The sequence below is a fragment of the Triticum urartu genome, chromosome 1A, assembly GCF_056163025.1.
Source record: "Triticum urartu cultivar PI428250 chromosome 1A, HENAU_Tu73, whole genome shotgun sequence".
NCBI lineage: Eukaryota > Viridiplantae > Streptophyta > Magnoliopsida > Poales > Poaceae > Triticum > Triticum urartu.
The window spans coordinates 498,332,671-498,354,526 of NC_141873.1; the positions used below are offsets into that span (position 1 = coordinate 498,332,671).

A 21,856-nucleotide genomic window follows, 5' to 3' on the forward strand; every position below is an offset into this window, starting at 1 on the left:
AGGGATTCTTTTATTTATATTCAGCTGCATTCCGGATTGTTCGGGGTCTTCATTGTTGTCCCCCGGGCCCTGGGCCGCCGAAGTTTCACCTTCGCGTAACATCTCCATCATCCCTTGCACCACTTGTTGGTCGGCGGAGACCCTCCGCGACGACATGTCAAAGTCGTCTGCCCTATTGGACGGAGAGTTCAGTGGGCGCGTCTCGCTTTCCATCATCTCCGGGAGAAGGTCCCCCGAGGAAGAGGATTGTGGAAGGGGACTACGCGCTGAGCTGCAAACATATATATATATATATACATCCCGGCTATTCTGCAACCCATTCCTAAATAAGCTATTCAGGAACCGTTCCTAACTGCTCGAAAACAGATAAGCTAACTGTGTGTCATATGCTAGTTAACTGTCGGTCGGACTTTTTCTGGCACTGTTTTTTCGCACTATTTTTTATCGTAATTTTTGAACCGTTTATCCGAATGATGCAAATGACATAGCGTAGGATAGCTACTGAATAGGCGGAATTTTGTATGTTGATCGTTGTCCCAAAATCCTTACAATTTTTAAACAAAATTCAAAAAACTAGAAATTCTTCAAACACGTTTTCGGTGTTTTTGTGAAAGAAATTTTCAAACCGTTTGTCGGAATGATTCGTATGATACACCATTGGAAAGATATGGATTAGCCCGAACTTTGGTATATAGAACTCGTTTTCAGATTCGCCATGGTTTAAGAGTAGTTTTCAAAAAATTAACAATATTTTTGTCATTTTTCCCCGAACTGCTACAATACATGCTAACTGCCCGAGCAGAATAGCTAACTAACGTATGACGATAGAGCTAACTGCTGTGACTTAAGACACTTTTTTCCCTGGTTTTCTGGGATCAAGCTAACTGCCGGTATTGAAATAGCTAACTGTCGGGGATTGTGGCAGTTAACAACAAGTTAATGGCAGGACTGAAGGTACTAATTTTTTTATTATTTTCTATGGGTCATTCCAACTGCAGGGCCTGAAATAGCTAACTGCTGGGACTGTGGCAGTTAAGAACTAGTGAACTGCCTGACTGAAGATATTAACTTTTTTTCTTTCGTTCTTTTTTTGCCAAGGTCATGCTAACTGCTCAAGGGCGCATGGCAGTTAAGTGTTCAAGTTAACTTTCACAACTCACCCACTTAACTGCCATATGCAATAAAAATTGGACTAACATTATAAAAAAAACTTTGTTATATTGTCATTTTTTTGAACTGCTACAGTACATGCTAACTGCCCGATCGGAATAGCTAACTGACGTATGACGACCAAGCAAACTACAGCGAATTAAGACACTTTTTTTCCTGGTTTCCCGGATCAAGCTAACTGCTCATATTGAAATAGCTAACTGTCAAGGATTGCGGTAGTTAACAAGTTAACTGCAGGACTGAAGGTACTAATTTTTTTTATTTTTTATTATTTTCCCTGGGTCATTCCAACCGCAGGGCCTGAAATAGCTAACTGCCGGGACTGCGGCAGTGAAGAACTAGTGAACTGCTTGACTGAAGATATCAACTTTTTTTTCTTTCGTTCTTTTTTTGGGCAAGGTCACGCTAACTGCTCGAGGGTGCATGGTAGTTAAGTATTCAAGTTAACTTCCACAACTCGCCCACTTAACTGCCATTCCTAAATAAGCTATTCATGAACCGTTCCTAACTGCTCGAAAACAGATAAGCTAATTGTGCGTCATATACTAGTTAACTGCCGGGCGGACTTTTTCTGGCATCGTTTTTTTGCACTATTTTTTATCAATTTTTGAAAAGTTTATCAGAATGATGCAAATGGCCTGCAGACCTGAGCTCGCTCGCTCCCTTCGGGAAAAGAAACAAGTTTGGAGGGGGTGGTTCCTAAATAAGCTTATTTAGGAACTCTAGAGGGGGGTTCCTAAATAGTCCCACCCTATATATATAGAGAGAGAGAGGGAGAGAGGAAAGCAAAACTATGAAGCTTCTTCGGGGTGGATGCAATCACGTGCACTCGTTGGTGTTGGGATCTGGTCCCTCCTCTTAGCCCATTTGCTTTTTTCTGGTTTTATTCATTTGATGTTCTTTTCCTTTTATAGCCAAGGGGTGAACCACACGGCATGCAAGAGGAGGGACCGGGCAGGCACTAGGCTGTCGCTGTGGCAGTCCAGCAGACAGGACCACCGGCGTCAAAAGCAAAAGGGTCCTCCACGGTAGATGGAGAACTGTTCGGGGAAGGTTCAAACCTTTTTCGTCATGGGCGCTTTTTTTTGTTACTCACGTGTTGCTTATTTGCCATTCAGCTGATGCGTACCTGCGTTCTCCTGGAGCCCACACAGCCCCTGTCTAGACTTTTCAGTACGCAGCACTTCCAGGCAACCTCTAGCAATAAGAGACAACTTACCATCCACACTAATCTTTAACACCAGTGGCATTTGATGAGACACATGCTGCTTCGGTGAAGACAAACACTCCTCCACATGCATGAGACTCTATGTAAGCGTTTTGTTTTATCTGCGTCATGGTATTCTTCTGTAACGCCCTCGATGCAGCTATATCTCCTACGTGTTGAAGCACGACTTAGAGGGATAACCGCATTGAAAGCAATGTCGCAAGTAAGGCAATCTTCACAACATCCCATGTAAATAGATAATAAAAGGGAAGGTACATAGTTGGCTTACACTCGCCACGTCAAACAAAGTACATAAATAGCATTACATCAACCAATCACTCATGGTCCGTCTACGGTACCAAAACAAAAGATCAACCCAACATGCGACACGGGCCCGATCGCCCCAACTGGGCACCACTACTGATCATCGGGGAAAGACACATAGTAACGGCGTGAGTCTTCGTCGATCTCCCACTTGAGCTCAAGCGCATCATCTGGAACGGAGTCATCGGGCCCTGCATCTGGTTTGGAAGTAAACTGTGAGCCACAGGGACTCAGCAATCTCGCACCCTCGCGATCAAGACTATTTAAGCTTATAGGTAAGGCAAGGTAATATGTGGAGCTGCAGCAAGCGACTAGCATATATGGTGGCTAACCTGTTCGCAAAAGAGAGCGAGAAGAGACGGCAAGGCACGAACGAAGAACTAGAGAACCAACTATGGCAAACATTACTCCAACACCGTGTTCACTTCCCGGACTCCGCTGAGAAGAGACCATCACGGTAACGCACATAGTTGATTCATTTTAATTAAGTTAAGGTTCAAGTTATCTACAACCGGACATTAACAAATTCTCATCTGCCCATAACCGCGGGCACGGCTTTCGAAAGTTCAAATCCCTGCAGGGGAGTCCCAACTTAGCCCATGACAAGCTCTCACGGTCAACGAAGGATATACCTTCTCCCGAGACATTCCGATCAGACTCGGTATCCCGGTTCTACAAGACAACTTCGAAAAGTTAAAACAAATCCACCAACACCGCCCGAATGTGCCGACAAATCCCAATAGGAGCTGCACATATCTCGTTCTCAGGGCACACTCAGATGAGACATCCTACGAGTAAAACCAAACCTCAAGTTGCCCCGAGGTGGCCTCGCAGTCTGCTCGGTCGGACCAACACTCAGAGGAGCACTGGCCCAGGGGGGTTTAAATAAGATGACCCTTGGGCTCCGGAAACCCAAGGGAAAAAGAGGCTAGGTGGCAAATGGTAAAACCAAGGTTGGGCATTGCTGGAGGAGTTTTATTCAAGGCGATTTGTCAAGGGGTTCCCATTATTACCCAACCACGTAAAGAACGCAAAATCCGGGAACATAACACCGATATGACGGAAACTAGGTCGAGAAGAGTGAAACAAAACACTAGGCAAAAGGCCGAGCCTTCCACCCTTTACCAAGTATATAGATGCATTAAGATAACAAGATAATATAGTGATATACCAACAAGAAAATAATGTTCCAACAAGGAACGATCTCCAATCTTCACCTGCAACTAGCAACGCTATAAGAGGGGCTGAGCAAAGCGGTAACATAGCCAATCAATGATTTGCAAGGACATGGTGGGTTAAAGGTTTGACATGGCAATTTGGGAGGCATGATAAGCAAGTGGTAGGCATCGTAGCATAGGCATAGCAAAAGAGCGAGCATCTAGAAAAGCAAAGATAGAAGTGATTTTGAGGGTATGATCATCTTGCCTGCAAAGTTGTCAAAGTTAACTGGATCCTCGAAAGCAAACTCAACGGGCTCCTCGTTAGCAAACTCGTCTCCCGGCTCTACCCAAACAAGACAAACAAGCAAAAAGGACACAATCAACCACGTGCAAAGCTCAAACAACATGATGCAAACATGGTATGTTATGCGGGATGCGATATGTGATGCATATGCAAGATTTGACAAGGAATGAATGAACCTGGCCTCAACTTGGAAATCCAAGAATACCACTGGAAAGGTGAGGTGATTTTGGTTGAAATCGATATAAATAACACCGGAATCGGATGCACGGTTTGGAAATGGCAAGCAAAACAAATATGGCACCGGTCTGCGAAAAACAGCAAGTAGCCATCTAAATGCATCAAGATAATTATGCTACAGTGCTCAAACATGGCAACAAAATACATGGCAGGGATCCGCTCATAAAGCTTAACAAAAGATGAACACTGAGCTACGGCCAATTCATCCATTAACATGTTCAAACAAGCATGGCAAAAGTGCAATTGGTAAACAGGTTTCAGACTTAGTGAAATTAACACAAGCCTGGAATTTCAGATCAGGTAGCACACTTTGGAGCAAGAAAACTATATGCTATAGGAACGGAACATGGCAAATCAAGGCATGGAATGGAGCTACTCAAAGAGGTTAACAAAAGTCCCTTAGTGACCTTGAGCCAAAAGGGATCAGAAAATACAATTGCAAGCATGTGAACATGGCAAAAAAACATAATCAGATCACAGACTTAGTGAAAAACTGGAGCATGTAAATATCTTAACGAGTAGGCATGTTTACGAGCTCGATGCACTCACTACAGAGCAAGGCATGACAATCTAATCATACACCCATCAATAATACACATTATATAAGCTAGACATGGCAAGAACAACAACATATCATGCACGGATCAACAACAACATCCTAGGCAAAATCGCTAACAAGTAGACAATCTGCCCAGATTCATGAAATAGCAGAAGTAGAGCTCGATTGACTCAAGCTACGGTACTCCACAATTGCAAACAAAGACATGGATGGATAGAGCACTACAAGATTAACAAATCATCCTTACTGATCATCCTCAAAAGAGGCACGGATCACTAGGAAACAACATGAACATATGGCATATTGATAAAAACAGATCAAGGACTTAGTGGAATTGCTAAGTCCCTGAAATCAGCATTAACGAATGCGCCACTTTGCAAGCTTGTCCTAGTCACCACACATATCACAAAAATACATGGATATCACCTCTGGAAAAATGGCATGGCATATAACAAAACACATGTAGAGCTCAGGGGCATATCTTGCACACATTAATCATGGCAAAAATGACAAATAGCTATTTGGAGCAGCAAATCTGACAATTAACTCAAATAGCTCTCTTCTAACAGCATTTCGGGCATCAAGATGAACTCAAATGAAAATGATGCAATGAGATGAAATGATGTACTCTCTGGGACGAACATTTTGATATGCTACACGCGCAAAATGGAGATACGGATGCGGAGTTACGATGCATCAAAGTTTGCCAAAATACTGAGAAACTGGGGTTACTGTAGCATGGATCTCAGATCTGGGCGCACGCCGTTCGAGGACCGCCGGAGAGGAAGGTCGCCGGAGTTCACCGGAGGAGCGGGCCGGCCGGGTCTCGCTGGATCCGGGGCCGGCGAACTGGAGGCGCGCCGGGGTGGCCGCGGGCGTTGAGGAGCGGCGCCGGCGAGGCTAGCCGACCACCTGCGGCGGCGGGGCGGCGACTGGCCGCGGTGGCCGGAGCGGGCGGAGCGGCGAGGTAAAGGCGGCGGCGCGGTGAAGGAGGAGAGAGGCGCGGGCGGCGCCTCTTCGGGCCCGGTCGGCGACGGGAGAGGGCCTGCCTTGGGCCCGGCGGGCTTCGGCGGGAGGAGGCCGGCAATGTGGGCGCGCTGCCCACGTGGCACTCAGAGATTGGCCCGGGCGAGCGGCGGACGTGTCCGGTGGCCGGCGGATGTGTCTGACCGCACGGAGAGGAGTGGAACTAGGGTTTCGGGGGAGGAGAACCGAGAATTTCGGAGGGGAACCTTTAAATAGGCATAGAGGGAGCTAGGAGAGTCCAAATGAGGTGCGGTTTTCGGCCACGCGATCGTGATCGAATGCTCTAGATGATGGAGAGGGTTTTGGTGGGTTTTGGTCCAAATTGGAGGGGTGTTGGGCTGCAACACACACAAGGCCTTCTCGGTCCCTCGGTTAACCATTGGAGCGTCAAACGAAGTCCAAATGGTACGAAACTTGACAGGCGGTCTACCGGTAGTAAACCAAGGCCGCTTGGCAAGTCTTGATCCAATCCGGAAATGTTTAACCCCCACACACGAAAAGAAGGTAGAAATGACCACCAGAGGAGAACGGAGCGCCGGAATGCAAAACGGACAACGGGGAAAATGCTCGGATGCATGAGACGAACACGTATGCAAATGCAATGCACATGATGACATGATATGAGATGCATGACAACGACAACAACACACGGAGACAAAAACCCGAACCCGAGTAAATAAAATAACTTAGCGTCGGAAACGGCAAGAGTTGGAGTACATATTAGGTAAATTACATCCGGGGTGTTACAACACTCTATCACTACGAAAGGATCTCGTCCCGAGATCTAGGACTGGAAGAACGCCGAGTACTCAGAACGGAGGTGATCCTTGCGTTCCTAGGTGGCTTCACGGTCGGAATGGTGTGACCACTTGACTTTGAGGAATTTGATTGACTTATTGCGAGTCTTGCGTTCAGTCTCTTCAAGAATAGCAATGGGGTGCTCATGATAAGAGAGATCTTCTTGGAGCTCAATGTCTTCGAAATTGACGGTGCGGTCAGGAGTCTTGAAGCACTTGCGGAGCTGAGAGACATGGAACACGTCGTGCACATTTGCAAAGTTTGAAGGAAGCTCGAGTTGATAGGCGAGATCGCCTCTCTTGCTGATGATCTTGAAAGGACCCACGTATCTAGGGGCAAGCTTCCCTTTGATACCGAAGCGACGAGTACCTTTCATTGGAGAGACGCGGAGGTAAACATGATCTCCGATCTCGAAAGCCAAATCACGGTGCTTACTATCATAATAGCTCTTCTGGCGTGATTGCGCTGCTTTGAGGTTATCTCGAATGACTTTGCACATTTCCTCTACCTCTGTGATTAAGTCATTTCCCAGAAGTTGACGCTCACCGGTTTCAGACCAGTTGAGAGGGGTACGGCACTTCCTGCCATACAGAATTTCGAATGGGGCCTTGCCCGAACTTGCTTGAAAACTGTTGTTGTAGGAGAATTCGGCATATGGAAGACAATCTTCCCACTTCATACCGAAGGAGATCACACAAGCCCTGAGCATATCTTCAAGAATCTGATTGACACGCTCGACTTGACCACTAGTTTGAGGATGGAAAGCTGTGCTGAAACGGATGTTGGTGCCCATGGCCTTCTGAAAAGAATCCCAAAACTTGGAGGTAAAGATGCTGCCACGGTCTGAAGAGATCACCTGTGGAATACCGTGCAGCGAGACAATCCGAGAGGTATAGAGCTCCGCCAATTGAGCTGCAGTGATAGACTCTTTGATAGGCAGAAAGTGAGCCACTTTAGTGAGTTTGTCGATGACAACGAATATAGCATCATTGCCATGCTTGGACTTTGGAAACCCAGTCACGAAGTCCATCTCAATGTGGTCAAACTTCCATTCTGGAATGGCAAGAGGTTGGAGGAGACCAGCTGGCCTTTGGTATTCTGCCTTCACTCTTCTGCAAACATCACACTCATTCACGAACTGAGCAATCCCGTGCTTCATTCGAGTCCACTAATAAGCCTGTTTGAGGTCCTGATACATCTTTGTACTCCCAGGGAGGATGGAGAGGAGTGAATTGTGAGCCCCATTCATGATAACCTTACGAAGATCACCTTTGGGCACAACAATACGATCCTCGAAGAAGAGAGTGTCCTTGTCATCAAGGCGGTAGCACTTGTACTTGGGTTGACTCTTGGCAATCCCAATCTTCACCTTCTTCACCATAGCATCAAGAAGTTGAGCCTGACGAATCTGCTCTTCCAAGGTAGGAGAGACTTGAAGGTTGGCGAGGAAACCTTGAGGAACAACTTGCAAATTAAGTTTGCGGAAAGCTTCACAAAGCTCGGGTTGATAAGGCTTGAGAATAAGACTGTTGCAATAAGCCTTCCTGCTCAATGCGTCAGCAATCACATTGGCCTTGCCTGGAGGATACTCGATACTTGGATTACACTCTTCAATCATTTCGACCCAACGAGTCTGTCTGAGGTTGAGATTAGGCTGAGTGAAGATGTACTTGAGACTCTTGTGGTCAGTGAAAATGTCCACTTTTCTTCCCAATAAGAGATGTCTCCAAGTCAAAAGAGCATGCACAACTACCGCCAACTCGAGGTCATGAGTGGGGTAGTTCTTCTCGTTGGGCTTCAACTGGCAAGAGGTATAAGCCACAACTTTCTTCTCTTGCATCAACACTGCACCAAGACCTTGGAGAGAGGCATCGCAGAAGACCTCGAACGGTTTGGATTCATCAGGAGGAGTCAGAACTAGGGAAGTGACCAATTTCTCTTTCAAAGTGTTGAAAGCAATGTCACACTCCGGAGACCAAACGTACTTGCCGTGCTTCTGGAGAAGGTTTGAAAGAGGCTTCGCGATCTTAGAAAAGTTCTCAACAAACCTTCGACAATAGCTTGCGAGACCGAGGAAGCTACGGAGTTGCTTCACGTTCTGAGGTGGTTCCCAATTCACAATTGCAGACACCTTCTCAGGATTCACCACAATGCTCTTGGCAGAGATGATATGCCCAAGATAGAGAACCTCATCGAGCCAAAACTCGCACTTTGAGAACTTGGCGTAGAACTGATGTTCCCTGAGCTTATCGAGCACCAAACGCAAGTGCTTGGCATGATCTTCCTTGTTCTTTGAAAAGACCAGAATGTCGTCGAGATAGACCAAAACGAAGTCATTTGTGTAGGCGTTGAAGATGAAATTCATCATGCAAGAGAAAGTCGGAGGAGCGTTGATGAGGCCAAAAGACATGACAGTGTATTCATATGAACCATAGCTTGTTCTGAAAGCCGTCTTGGGAATATCTTGCTCACGGATTCGAATCTGGTGATAACCCATACGGAGATCAAGCTTGGAGAATACTTGGGCACCTTTGAGTTGTTCGAACAGCTCATTGATGTTGGGAAGTGGGTACTTGTTCTTGATAGTCTTCTTGTTCAATGGACGGTAGTCAATACAAAGTCGGTCCGTTCCATCCTTCTTCTTCACAAAAAGTACTCCACAAACCCATGGAGAGGAACTAGGTTGGATGAGGCCCATTCGCTCTTGAATATCGAGTTGCTTCTTCAGCTCCTTCAACTCTTCAGGTCCGAGCTTGTAGGGACGCTTGCAAACCGGTTCCGTGCCAGGTTCAAGATCGATGACGAATTCAACTGGCCGGTGCGGAGGCATTCCTGGAAGCTCTTCTGGAAAGACGTCTTGATATTCGCAAACGACTGGAATTTGCGAGATGGCATCCAGTTCACCCTTCTCATTGAGAGAAAACAGAGGGATTGTATCATCGCGAGCGGCAAAGACAATTACATCCTCAGACGAATGAGTCAATTGAATCTGCCTGGCTGCACAATCAAGATGCGCCTTGTGCTTAGAAAGCCAATCCATTCCGAGAATAAGATCAATATCCAAATTTCCAAGAACCACCGGAGAAGAAAGAAACTTGTAGTCGCCCAACGTGATAGAGATATCGGGAGCAACCAAACTAGAAGTCAAAAGCTTGCCAGGAGAAACAACTTGCATGACTTTGGGCATGACCTCAGTATCAACATTGTGCTTCGATGCAAATGGGCATGACAAGAAAGAATGCGATGCACCAGTATCAAAAAGTACTTTTGCAGGAACATCGTTAACAGGAAGGTTACCCATGATGACATCTGACGAGTCCTCTGCCTGAGCTGCGTTCATCAAGTTGACCTTGGCGTGCTTGGGGTTATGCTTGACCACAGCTGTACTTGCCGATCTCATAGGAGGAGGAGGAGGGAGACGCCTCTGGTTGAAGCATTTGTTGGCATAGTGACCCTTCTGTTGGCACTTGTTGCACGTGACCTCTGAAAGCGGACGGTGATACAGAGCACTCGATCTTGAAGCTTGAGATGAAGTATTGTTCTGAAAGCCAGGGTTGGGTGGGTGGGAAGATCCACTGCCACCTTTGCTCTTCTGCTGATACGGCTGACGGAACGGAGGAGGAGGAAGCCAATACTTCTGCTGCTTAGCCACTTGAGTAGAGGAAGAAGGAGTAGCATCTCTGACTCGCTTCTTGGAAGCATCACACTTCAGTTGAGCAGCCTCCTGCTTCAATGCCATGTTGTAGAACTCATCGTACCTCAAGGGCTCAAAGAGAACAAGAGCTAGCTGGATTTCCTCTCTGAGACCACCCCTGAACTAGTATATCATGCTCTTCTCGTCAGGGACGTCCTGCTTAGCAAAGCGGGCGAGCTTCTGAAACAACTTGTTGTAGTCATAGACAGACAAAGAGCCTTGCTTCAGGTTGCGGAATTCCTCACGCTTGCTTTCAACCATGCTCTGAGGAATATGATGAGCTTTGAAGTCTTGACGGAATTCATCCCAGGTAATCACACGGCCTCCTCTGGAATCTTTGTACTGCTGAAACCATTCTGCAGCTTGGTCTTTGAGTTGGAAGGAAGCGAACTTGACAAAGTCCTCAGGCCTGACGTTACTGCACTCGAAATGCTTGCACAAGTCCACAAGCCAATCGTCAGCATCAGTTGCCTCAACACAATTGTTGAAGGTCTTTGGCTGGTTAGCAAGGAACTGGTTGAGTGTAGCAAAGTGATTCTGATTGTTGCCCTGGTTGCCTTGGTTCGCTTGGTTGCGCTCTTGAAAAATTTGCATGATCAATTGCGTGTTTGCATTGGTAGCGGCCATCACAGCTTGCCATGCCTCCGGAGGAGGTGGTGGCGGATCAGGATTCGGAGTCATGCGTGTTGGAGGAGCCATCCTGAAGAGGTTGACATCCATTAGCACATTGATAGACCAAATTGAAGCTAAATCAATGGGATGAAATTGCAACATATAGTCTTCACATCCGAACAAAATGAATGAATGCATTCCAATTGAAATGGTCACATATCCATAGATTGAGAAGCCACTTAGAATTTAGGTAGAGGAATAAAATCAACAAGGTACGGAGCAAGAATGAATACTCGGTAAAGACCACCCAATCTCAAACCAAATATCCATGGAAGAAGAACTAGAGCTACAAGAATTCCCACCGATGAAACTCCTGAACCTTTCCGGTTATGCAATCAGGTGTTGGGGATACAGGGGAAGCATAATATCTCACCCAAATCTAGCAAATCCTACATCCAGCTGTATCCATCCTTCAACACATAACCGAGAAAAACTTCGGAAATCATCTACCTCAACCTTCGAAAAGCATCCATTATACAAGTTATGGCAATACTCCCGAACTCCCGCCCCAGTACTGGGTGGCGTCGAGGTTATCTCACCAACAACTGCATAAAAGAGATTTTCGATGTCGGCAAACTAAACTCAGGTATTCCAGAACTGCAACGATAAAATTGTGATGACAACACCTCGGAGATCAACTCCCGGGGACACTGCCACAACCCCTAAATGACAGGAGGCACCAAGAGCAATGTTCTTGTCACAAATCCATCGAAACGATTCCAAGATACCCGCGTGATCCTAAAAAAAATTAGTGAAATTTGAGAAGAGAAGAGTCAAAACTCTATGTCAGGAAGCCTTACCAGAGCGATGAAGGGACTGGGGAGTAAAAAGAATTCCTAAACTCTCCGATATATAATTCCTAAATGACTCAAAACATTTTTCTAGACTCAACAACGGCTGCTAAAAACGATCAAGCAGTGGGGGCTCCTAAGGTCGGGGAAGGCTCTGATTACCAACTTGTAACGCCCTCGATGCGGCTATATCTCCTACGTGTCGAAGCACAACTTAGAGGCATAACCTCATTGAAAGCAATGTCGCAAGTAAGGCAATCTTCACAACATCCCATGTAAATAGATAATAAAAGGGAAGGTACATAGTTGGCTTACACTCGCCACGTCAAACAAAGTACATAAATAGCATTACATCAACCAATCACTCATGGTCCGTCTATGGTACCAAAACAAAAGATCAACCCAACATGCGACACGGTCCCGATCGCCCCAACTGGGCACCACTAGTGATCATCGGGGAAAGTCACATAGTAACGACGTGAGTCTTCGTGCAAGATAATATAGTGATATTCCAACAAGAAAATAATGTTCCAACAAGGAACGATCTCCAATCTTCACCTGCAACTAGCAAAGCTATAAGATGGGCTGAGCAAAGCGGTAACATAGCCAATCAACGGCTTGCTAGGACATGGTGGGTTAAAGGTTTGACATGGCAATTTGGGAGGCATGATAAGCAAGTGGTAGGCATCGTAGCATAGGCATAGCAAAAGAGCGAGCATCTAGCAAAGCAAAGATAGAAGTGATTTCAAGGGTATGATCATCTTGCCTGCAAAGTTGTTAGAGTTGACTGGATCCTCGAAAGCAAACTCAACGGGCTCCTCGTTAGCGAACTCGTCTCCCGGCTCTACCCAAACAAGACAAACAAGCAAAAAGGACACAATCAACCACGTGCAAAGCTCAAACAACATGATGCAAACATGGTATGCTATGCGGGATGAGATATGTGATGCATATGCAAGATTTGACAAGGAATGAATGAACCTGGCCTAAACATGGAAATCCAAGCGTGCCACTGGAAAGGTGAGGTGATTTCGATTGAAATCGATATAAAGAACACCGGAATCGGATGCACGGTTTGGAAATGGCAAGCAAAACAAATATGGCACCGGTCTGCGAAAAACAGCAAGTAGCCATCTAAATGCATCAAGATAATTATGCTACAGCACTCAAACATGGCAACAAAATACATGGCAGGGATCCACTCAACAAAAGATGAACACTGAGCTACGGCCAATTCATCCATTAACAGGTTCAAACAAGCATGGCAAAAGTGCAATTGGTAAACAGGTTTCAGACTTAGTGAAATTAACACAAGCCTGGAATTTCAGATCAGGTAGCACACTTTGGAGCAAGAAAACTATCTGCTACAGGAACGGAACATGGCAAAGAAAGGCATGGCATGGAGCTACTCAAAGAGCTTAACAAAAGTCCCTTAGTGACCTTGAGCCAAAAGGGATCAGAAAATACAATTGCAAGCATGTGAACATGGCAAAAAAACATAATTAGATCACAGACTTAGTGAAAAACTGGAGCATGCAAATATCTTAACGAGTAGGCATGTTTACGAGCTCGATGCACTCACTACAGAGCAAGGCATGACAATCTAATCATACACCCATCAAGAATAGACATTATATAAGCTATACATGGCAAGGACAAGAACATAGCATGCGTGGATCAACAACAACATCCTCGGCAAAATCGCTAACAAGTAGACAATCTGCCCAAATTCACGAAATAGCAAAAGTAGAGCTCGATTGACTCAAGCTAGGGTGCTCCATAATTGCAAAAAAAGACATGGATGGATAAGGAACTACAAGATTAACAAATCATCCTTACTGATCATCCTCAAAAGAGGCACGAATCACTAGTAAACAACATGAACATATGGCATATTGATAAAAACAGATCAAGGACTTAGTGGAATTGCTAAGTCCCTGAAATCAGCATTAACGAATGCACCACTTTGCAAGCTTGTGCTAGTCACCACACATATCACAAAAATACATGGATAGCACCTCTGGAAAGATGGAATGGCATGTAACAAAATACATGTAGAGCTCAGGGGCATATCATGCACACATTAATCATGGCAAAAATGACACATAGCTATTTGGAGCAGCAGATCTGACAATTAACTCAAATAGCTCTCTTCCAACAGCATTTAGGGCATCTAGATGAACTCAAATGAAAATGATACAATGCAAAGAAATGATGTACTCTCTGAGACGAACATTTTGATATGCTACATGCGCAAAACGGAGCTACGGATGCGGAGTTACGATGCGTCAAAGTTTGCCAAAATACTGAGAAACTGGGGACTTGGACAAAAATATACCCTCCAGATCTAGGGTTACTGTAGCGTGGATCTCAGATCTGGGCGCACGTCGTTCGAGGACCACCGGAGAGGAAGGTCGCCGGAGGAGCGGGCCGGCCGGGTCTCGCCGGATCCGGGGCCGGCGAAGTGGAGGCGCGCCGGGGTGGCCGCGGGCGGCTAGGAGTGGCGCCGGCGAGGCTAGCCAACCACCTGCGGCGGCAGGGCGGCGACTGGCGGTGACTGGCCGCGGTGGCCGGAGCGGGCGGATTGCGGCGGAGCGGCGAGGTAAAGGCGGCAGCGCGGCGAAGGAGGAGAGAGGCGCGGGCGGCGCCTCTTCGTGCCCGGTCGGCGACGGGGGAGGGCCTGCCTTGGGCCCGGCGGGAGGAGGCCGGTGATGTGGGCACGCTGCCCACATGGCACTCAGCGATTGGCCCGGGCGAGCGGCGGACGTGTTCGGCCGCGCGGAGAGGAGTGGAACTAGGGTTTCGGGGGAGGAGAACCGAGAATTTCGGAGGGGAACCTTTAAATAGGCATAGAGGGAGCTAGGAGAGTCCAAATGAGGTGCGGTTTTTGGCCACGCGATCGTGATCGAACGCTCTAGATGATGGAGAGGGTTTTGGTGGGTTTTGGAGGGGTGTTGGGCTGCAACACACACGAGGCCTGATCGGGCCCTCGGTTAACCGTTGGAGCATCAAACGAAGTCCAAATGGTACGAAACTTGACAGGCGGTCTACCGGTAGTAAACCAAGGCCGCTTGGCATGTCTCGGTCTATTCCGAAAATGTTTAACCCCCACATACAAAAAGAAGGTAGAAATGACCACCGGAGGAGAACGGAGCGTCGGAATGCAAAACGGGCAACGGGGAAAATGCTCGGATGCATGAGACGAACACGTATGCAAATGCAATGCACATGATGACATGATATGAGATGCATGACAACGACAACAACACACGGAGACAAAAACCCGAACCCGAGAAAATAAAATAACTTAGCGCCGGAAACGGCAAGAGTTGGAGTACATATTAGCTAAATTACATCTCGGGTGTTACATCTTCCTACACATAATTGACAGGCGCCATCAGATAAAAATGTACATAATCGTTTTGTTATTAGCACACGCGTGGAGTCGTGTACTTAATCACGCCTACACGAGTCAAAAATCATTAACAACCAGAGCCGCCAGGGATAAAAACAGTACACACACTTTTAAAATAGCCGTATATCATGGTTGATTTAATATTAAATTCTCGTTTTTCTTGAGGGGCCGAGACGATGGGATTTTCTTTGTAATTGCTGGGAATGTAATTAAATCCCGCCTTGTTTCATAACTATAGCTTGGCTGATAAATAAAAAAGTATTGCTTCATCTTTATGCTTGCATGGGATCCTGACGACGAAGATTCCTCTTTGCCCTCCCCCTCCCGTGTTACTCCCTCGAGCGACCGGGAGGGAAACCCTAGCCGCCTCCCAGCCACCCTCCTCACCTCCTCCCTCCTCGCCGCCGCCAGGGCGCGTCGGCAGGCAAAGCCCCCGGGCATCGATGGCGGCGGGGCCCCTTCATCCTTTCGCTTTACGGCGGCGGGCGTTAAGTCGTGCTGGCGAGGGGTGCGGCGGCGCAGCGACGAGCTTTGGCGGCGGGGGCGCGAGCACGTGGCGGCGGTGTGGTGGGCTTCACGGGCATGCGCACGTCCTGGGCTGGGGCGGCGGCTGGGTCTAGCTCGGCTACATTTGCGGCTCGGCTGCCTTGGACGGCGCGGGCCATCTTGTTGGCGGGGCGCGGTGCATCTGCTACGGCTCGCGCGGCTGCCGGTGGCCGATGTGCACGGCCCGGCGTGGCGCCTCCTGTGGTCATCTCTAGGACGGATCTGACCGTTCGCGCGTCCTCGTCGTCGGGCGGGGTGTTTTGGCGTGCTCCTCGCCGATCTGACCTGGAGGCCGTGGTGGGGCGTTGTAGGCGGCAACATGAGGAGGCTGGCCGTAGGAATGGGTGGTCTACCCACCCTCACCAGCGCGGGGGTGTGCTGGTCGAGGTCTCGCCCGCTCCGCCCGCTCCGCCCCTCCTCTTTTCCTTGGCTTGGTTGCCTCTGAGTCCATCTGTCGAGGCGCTAGCGGCTCCAGCCCGCATTGTAGGCACCGTGCACACCTAAAAAGAAGAGGCACCCCTATAAGAATATGCACACGAACTTTGATGATGTATAAATACCATCACTGCAACACTTTAATTACACAAAGAAACGTCCAAATTATGTTTTTCAAAACCTTTCATACCCGCATGGGAGCGCCCTTTTCGCATTTAAAAGCATTCCCCCCGTATGAAGATGGCATTGATCATGTTGGTCATCGCGTCAACCGGCTTACCAAGGGAACCTTCATAGTGCACTGTCAGAACAGTGCATGCTCGCAACGAGAGGCACCCTGTCAGACAAAGTTTTTTTCCCATTTGTGACATCGATCACGATGATCACAGCATCAACCACATCAGGGAAGCCTATCAAAAATGAAACATTAGTATCTTTTGATATATCGATGACATTGACAACGTATCAACCACATCACCGCATCAAACTACATTACGCAATGAGGGGCGCCAATGGAATATGAGCGTGATCCTTTTTGATACATAGACGACATTGGCCAATTAGTCAGATTACGGAGGAGGGGGAATGGACCTCCGGACTGCACTATCCGAAATGTGCATATCAGCAAGTATAAGACCTTAACACATATGAACGTTAGAATTTTTGTTTTTACAGATGCAATCGATCACATTGATCACCACAGGCCGCCACTGATTAACAAAAGGAACTTCCGGCCCGCATTGTAGGAACCGTGCAGTCCCTAAAGCAACAAGAGGCTCCTATCAAACACGAACGTGAACCTTTTTGATTTATAGATGTCATCGATCAAGTTGATCACAGCCCCAACTATACAACCAAAAAGGAACCTCCGTCATGCATAGTAGGAACCGTGCGCACCCGATGAAGAGGCACCCCTATAAGTTTATGCACGTTCCCCTTTTAAGATGTATATAAACCATCACCGCAACACTTATATTTGCACAAAGAAACATCAAAATTTCATTGTCAAACCCATGCATCTCCGCATATAACCGTCCTATTGCATTTTCAACGCATTCGTCCCGTATAAAAGATGACATCGATCACGTTGGTTGTCGCATCAACTAGTTTACACATGGAAGAAACAACGACATCTACATGCGGCATGGCGTTAGTGCCGGACGAGCCATTCTCCCGACCTCGTAAAACAACACCGCCAGAGACGATTTTGAAGTACACTTCCTTGAAAATCCATAAGCCAACATCAAGAGAGCCATGTGCGATTCATCATGTACGAGCTCGGGATGATTTGCAAAGTGCTCCATATGCATGCGGCACCTCGGTCTTGGGCAAGGCACTACAGTCCGCACCGGCGGTAGCGTCCCGGGGAGAGGGACGGGTAGGGGGGAGGGAGCTTGGATGGTGGGTGAGTAGTTAGGGTTCACCCGTCGACTGCGGTGGTTGAATTTTTTGCATGAAAAATGGGGAAATTAAAAAAAAGGACTGGGCTACAGTATGTTTGAAACCCTTGGGTTTTCAGGTGGATATGAGTAGGCCATTGAATTCCTAATGAGAAATACTTTTATGAACTTGTTTCTTATCGCTTTTTACGGCCTGACTTTGATCGTTTCAGAAAATATATTGATATACCCCATCGGCGAGAATTTGGAGAAACGTGACACATAAGAGTTATGCGTGAAGTAGAAAAAAAGAGTTCACCCTAAGAAAAGTTGAGCATGAGTCAGCACCGATCCCTGCGTTTTTAGAAAAGGTGGTGTGACAGCTAAACTATAGGGCGCACCACAGAGAAATACATAAACCAGGCGCGAGAAGATGACTAAACATGACTGAAATCAAATGCACGCACTGAAAAGATCAACGAGTTTCGACCCACTGCAGTAAATGATAAAAAATACATATCCGGATTACAAAGATAAGCCTTCGGGTGATAATAAAATAATTGCATTTCATAACGATAACTTAGTACTGATCTAAGTGTCCAGGGAACCTGGGCGGCCACCTCAGATTGATTGGCACAACCTTGCAAACTAGGATGGTGTTGGTGTGTGGGAGCAGCTGTGTTGCTTGTATGGACTCGGTGTCGATGGAGTATAGACACCCGTATCCAAACCTCGCAACTACGTGGCGTGATGTCTCGTCGGCGGCAAGTATCCTCACAGAATAGGACACAACGCCCCACCTTGTTCATTCTTCGAAAAGGCCAAGCATCACTGGGAAGGGGAGGCTTGCCCGCAAGATCCATTTACCAGATACCCCTCTGTCCCAGACACGGAGCAGCACACCTTGCACCTGCATGATGGTTAGCATACCCATGGTGGATTTGGTCAACCTGTAGTCCACACCACCATGCAAGCTGCTGAGAACGAAGTCTTGAGGGATATGGACCCGCGTGAACGATCCATTGAGCAGGTCGTACGCCACAACTTTACGAACCTCATACATCATGTACAGAGCCTCTCGTTGCAGCACACAGTATGGGTTGCTGATGAAGGTTGAGCGTTGTATCACACCGTCCATGGCTTCCGAGACTTGTAGAGACCACGCTCCATCTTTGAAGACATTTACCTAAGTTAAGCATGAGCATTTTTTCAATAGACATAATCAATAAAATTGACATATGAATGGACGGATTAAGACTTGCACATTGAAAACTAGTTTTCTTACGTGGTAGTGCAGGGGTTCGTCGGTTAGTAGACGTATCCCGCCGAACTCAAATCTGGCATTGTCCGTACGACGTGGTACGAAGAAAGAGATTTCGCCGCGTATGACGGAGAAATGCCCCCAAGTGTTGTTGTTGACTAGCGTAATGGCAGGCTCGAATGGGCAGATCAGGCTAATGTCAACGTGGTTTGACGCTGGCTTCAACTCGAGCCCAGAGTCAAGTGTGTCAAGAAGCAGAAAACTTCTTTCGGGCCTAAGGAATGCCATGATATATACACCTGCTGACCATTCACTCACCTGCTGACCAATGTAGTGGACTGGCGCAACGCTCTCGTGATGGGCATCCTCGACGGCAGAAACAATGGCGCCTGCAAACGCGTCTTCACCCCCAGCTGTGCTCACAGCTAGGCCCCGGCTTCCGTTTTTCCCTTTGCCATCTCCCAATCCTTCCATCTGACTCATTACTAGATACAAAGTTGTACCGAGAGCGCACGGAGCAACAACGAGCAAGATGCGTGATATATACACAAAACCAATAGTTGGACGGTGGCGTCAGTTAATTAGGGAGCCCATACGGCTGGTTGCATGTTTTACTCTGCTGTCCTCTTGCGGATGCATGGCAGCGTCTGTCAGATTGGAGTTAATAATCCGGCAGGCCATTACTAAATGAATGCCAGACCCGTATTCAACTCACATGCACTAAAAAAGGCAAGTCTTACCACCCCTTTTCAAGCGTGGCAGAGCAAATGCTGCTTCTCACAAACGGTGCCAGGCAATGCACAGCTTGCTAGACCAAAATGGCAGTTTTAAAACAGTAGACAAGTACACGGCGCCGTGGAACTTTTGACCAATATCCAAAATGAGCCGTTCTCAGTTGCTTGTCAAAATCAACTAGCCACACCCTGCTCAATCAAAAAGGAATGAGGTCGCTTGCCCTGACTACACCTACAAAAGCCAGGTAGTAGGCTTCCCTTTTCGGCTACTGACAACCAAAAGGTTCGTCCCAGCTTTCCCCTACTGCCGCGGCGAAATTCAACAAATCGTAAAATCAGAACCTTATCCACTCAAAAGTTTGGATCTCAAAGCGAATGAATGGTTCCGATAACCACCATCCGAGCTAGTGTGGATAGCAAATCCATCCTCTCTATATACAATATATATATTCCAGACATCACAAGAAAAAAGAATGGGATATGTTTAAAGCATCCTTGTTCACTTACGATTTGACCGGAGACTTGTCCTCCTCACGAGATTGCGCTTTGACGCCCTCTAGGTCCGAGCCGCCCTCCAGAGGCATTTTACCTCGCTTAGGTACTTGCTCCTCCCAGTCTTCGGAGGCAGTCCTCTTCCCCCTAGGAGGGAAGGAGACGGCGCCCCCCCCCCCCTTCTCTTTTGTCTTCGGATAAGGGGATTTTGATTTCTCCAGACACAAGGTCCGATATTCCTTGGGAATTGGGGTCGTCTTTGATCTTCTCACTCTCCACCTCGCCCTCCTTCACAGGCATCGGGTATGGTGCCAGGGCCAGCATCCGTGTTAGAACAGGATTCGCTGGGCCCTCGGGCAGAGGGGCCGAACACATAATCAGTTCCTCTTTCTTTATCCAGCCCTAGAAGAAGATAGTTTGCTCAGTACCATATTGTAGTATGCATAATTACAAAAGTATTCAAAAGCCAAGTGCTTACCGGAGTATCCGGACGATTGCAATTAAGGCTGGCGTCCTCGGCAGTGTCCGGCCAATGTTTCTGCTTCCTGAAAATTAACTTCCACATCCCTTCGTGTGTGGTGCCGAAAAGGTGTTGGAGGGTTCGTGGACCTTCTGGATTGAACTCCCACATGCGGCGAGACCTCCGCTGGTAGGGCAGGATTCGGCGGACTAACATCACTGGGATCACGCCGACAAGATCGATACCTCTCTCGAGGAGGGTTCAGATGCGGCTCTGTAAAGTTCGACTTCATCAATCGATCCCCAGTCCGGTCCCTTGTTGACCCATGATGCAAGCTGTGACGGTGGGTGCCGGTGTCAAAACCGGCAGATCTCGGGTAGGGGGTCCCGAACTATGCGTCTAAGGCGGATGGTAACAGGAGGCGGGGGACACGATGTTTACCCAGGTTCGGGCCCTCTTGATGGAGGTAATACCCTACGTCCTGCTTGATTGATATTGATGATATGAGTATTACAAGAGTTGATCTACCACGATTGTAGAGGCTAAACCCTAGAAGCTAGCCTATGGTATGATTGTTGTTGTCCTATAGACTAAACCCTCCGGTTTATATAGACACCGGAGGGGGCTAGGGTTACACTGAGTCGGTTACAAGGGAGGAGATCTACATATCCGTATTGCCAAGCTTGCCTTCCACGCCAAGGAAAGTCCCATCCAGACACGGGACGAAGTCTTCAATCTTGTATCTTCATAGTCCAACAATCCGGCCAAAGGATATAGTCCGGCTGTCCGGAGACCCCCTAATCCAGGACTCCCTCAGTAGCCCCCGAACCAGGCTTCAATGACGATGAGTCCGACGCGCAAATTGTCTTCGGCATTGCAACGCGGGTTCTTCTCCAAATTCTGAATATTTGTCGAGTAGTGTCCGGCTCCCCATAAATGTTTGTGCTTCTTGGCTTCTGCGCCCAATAAGGGCTATCCTCCATGTGTCGAGCAAATGCGAGGAGCCAGCGCATTTTTACATTTGCCACCCTAGCCATGTAAGTAAACTGTCTATTTAAAGAGACGAGGATTCTTAGATCTAGACCACACCATCCTCCCACGGCGAGTATCCATCGGAGTGCGCTCGGGAAAATCCATTCCAACATGGCCGGCCCTCGCGGCTCCTCCTCTCGCTCCCGTAGCACTAAGCCCG

At 47.6% G+C, this 21,856-nt stretch overlaps 1 protein-coding gene across 1 annotated transcript; it reads right to left on the minus strand.

The window, feature by feature from the left end:
- Positions 1–18,406: 18,406 nt before the first annotated feature.
- On the minus strand, positions 18,407–19,461 carry LOC147991950 (uncharacterized). Its single transcript, XM_087539305.1, has 2 exons — positions 19,003–19,461; positions 18,407–18,903 (listed from the first exon to the last, which is right to left on the minus strand). The coding sequence occupies exons 1-2, from the start codon at positions 19,459–19,461 to the stop codon at positions 18,523–18,525; spliced, it is 840 nt and encodes a 279-aa protein (XP_087395431.1). The 3' UTR covers positions 18,407–18,522.
- Positions 19,462–21,856: the final 2,395 nt, after the last annotated feature.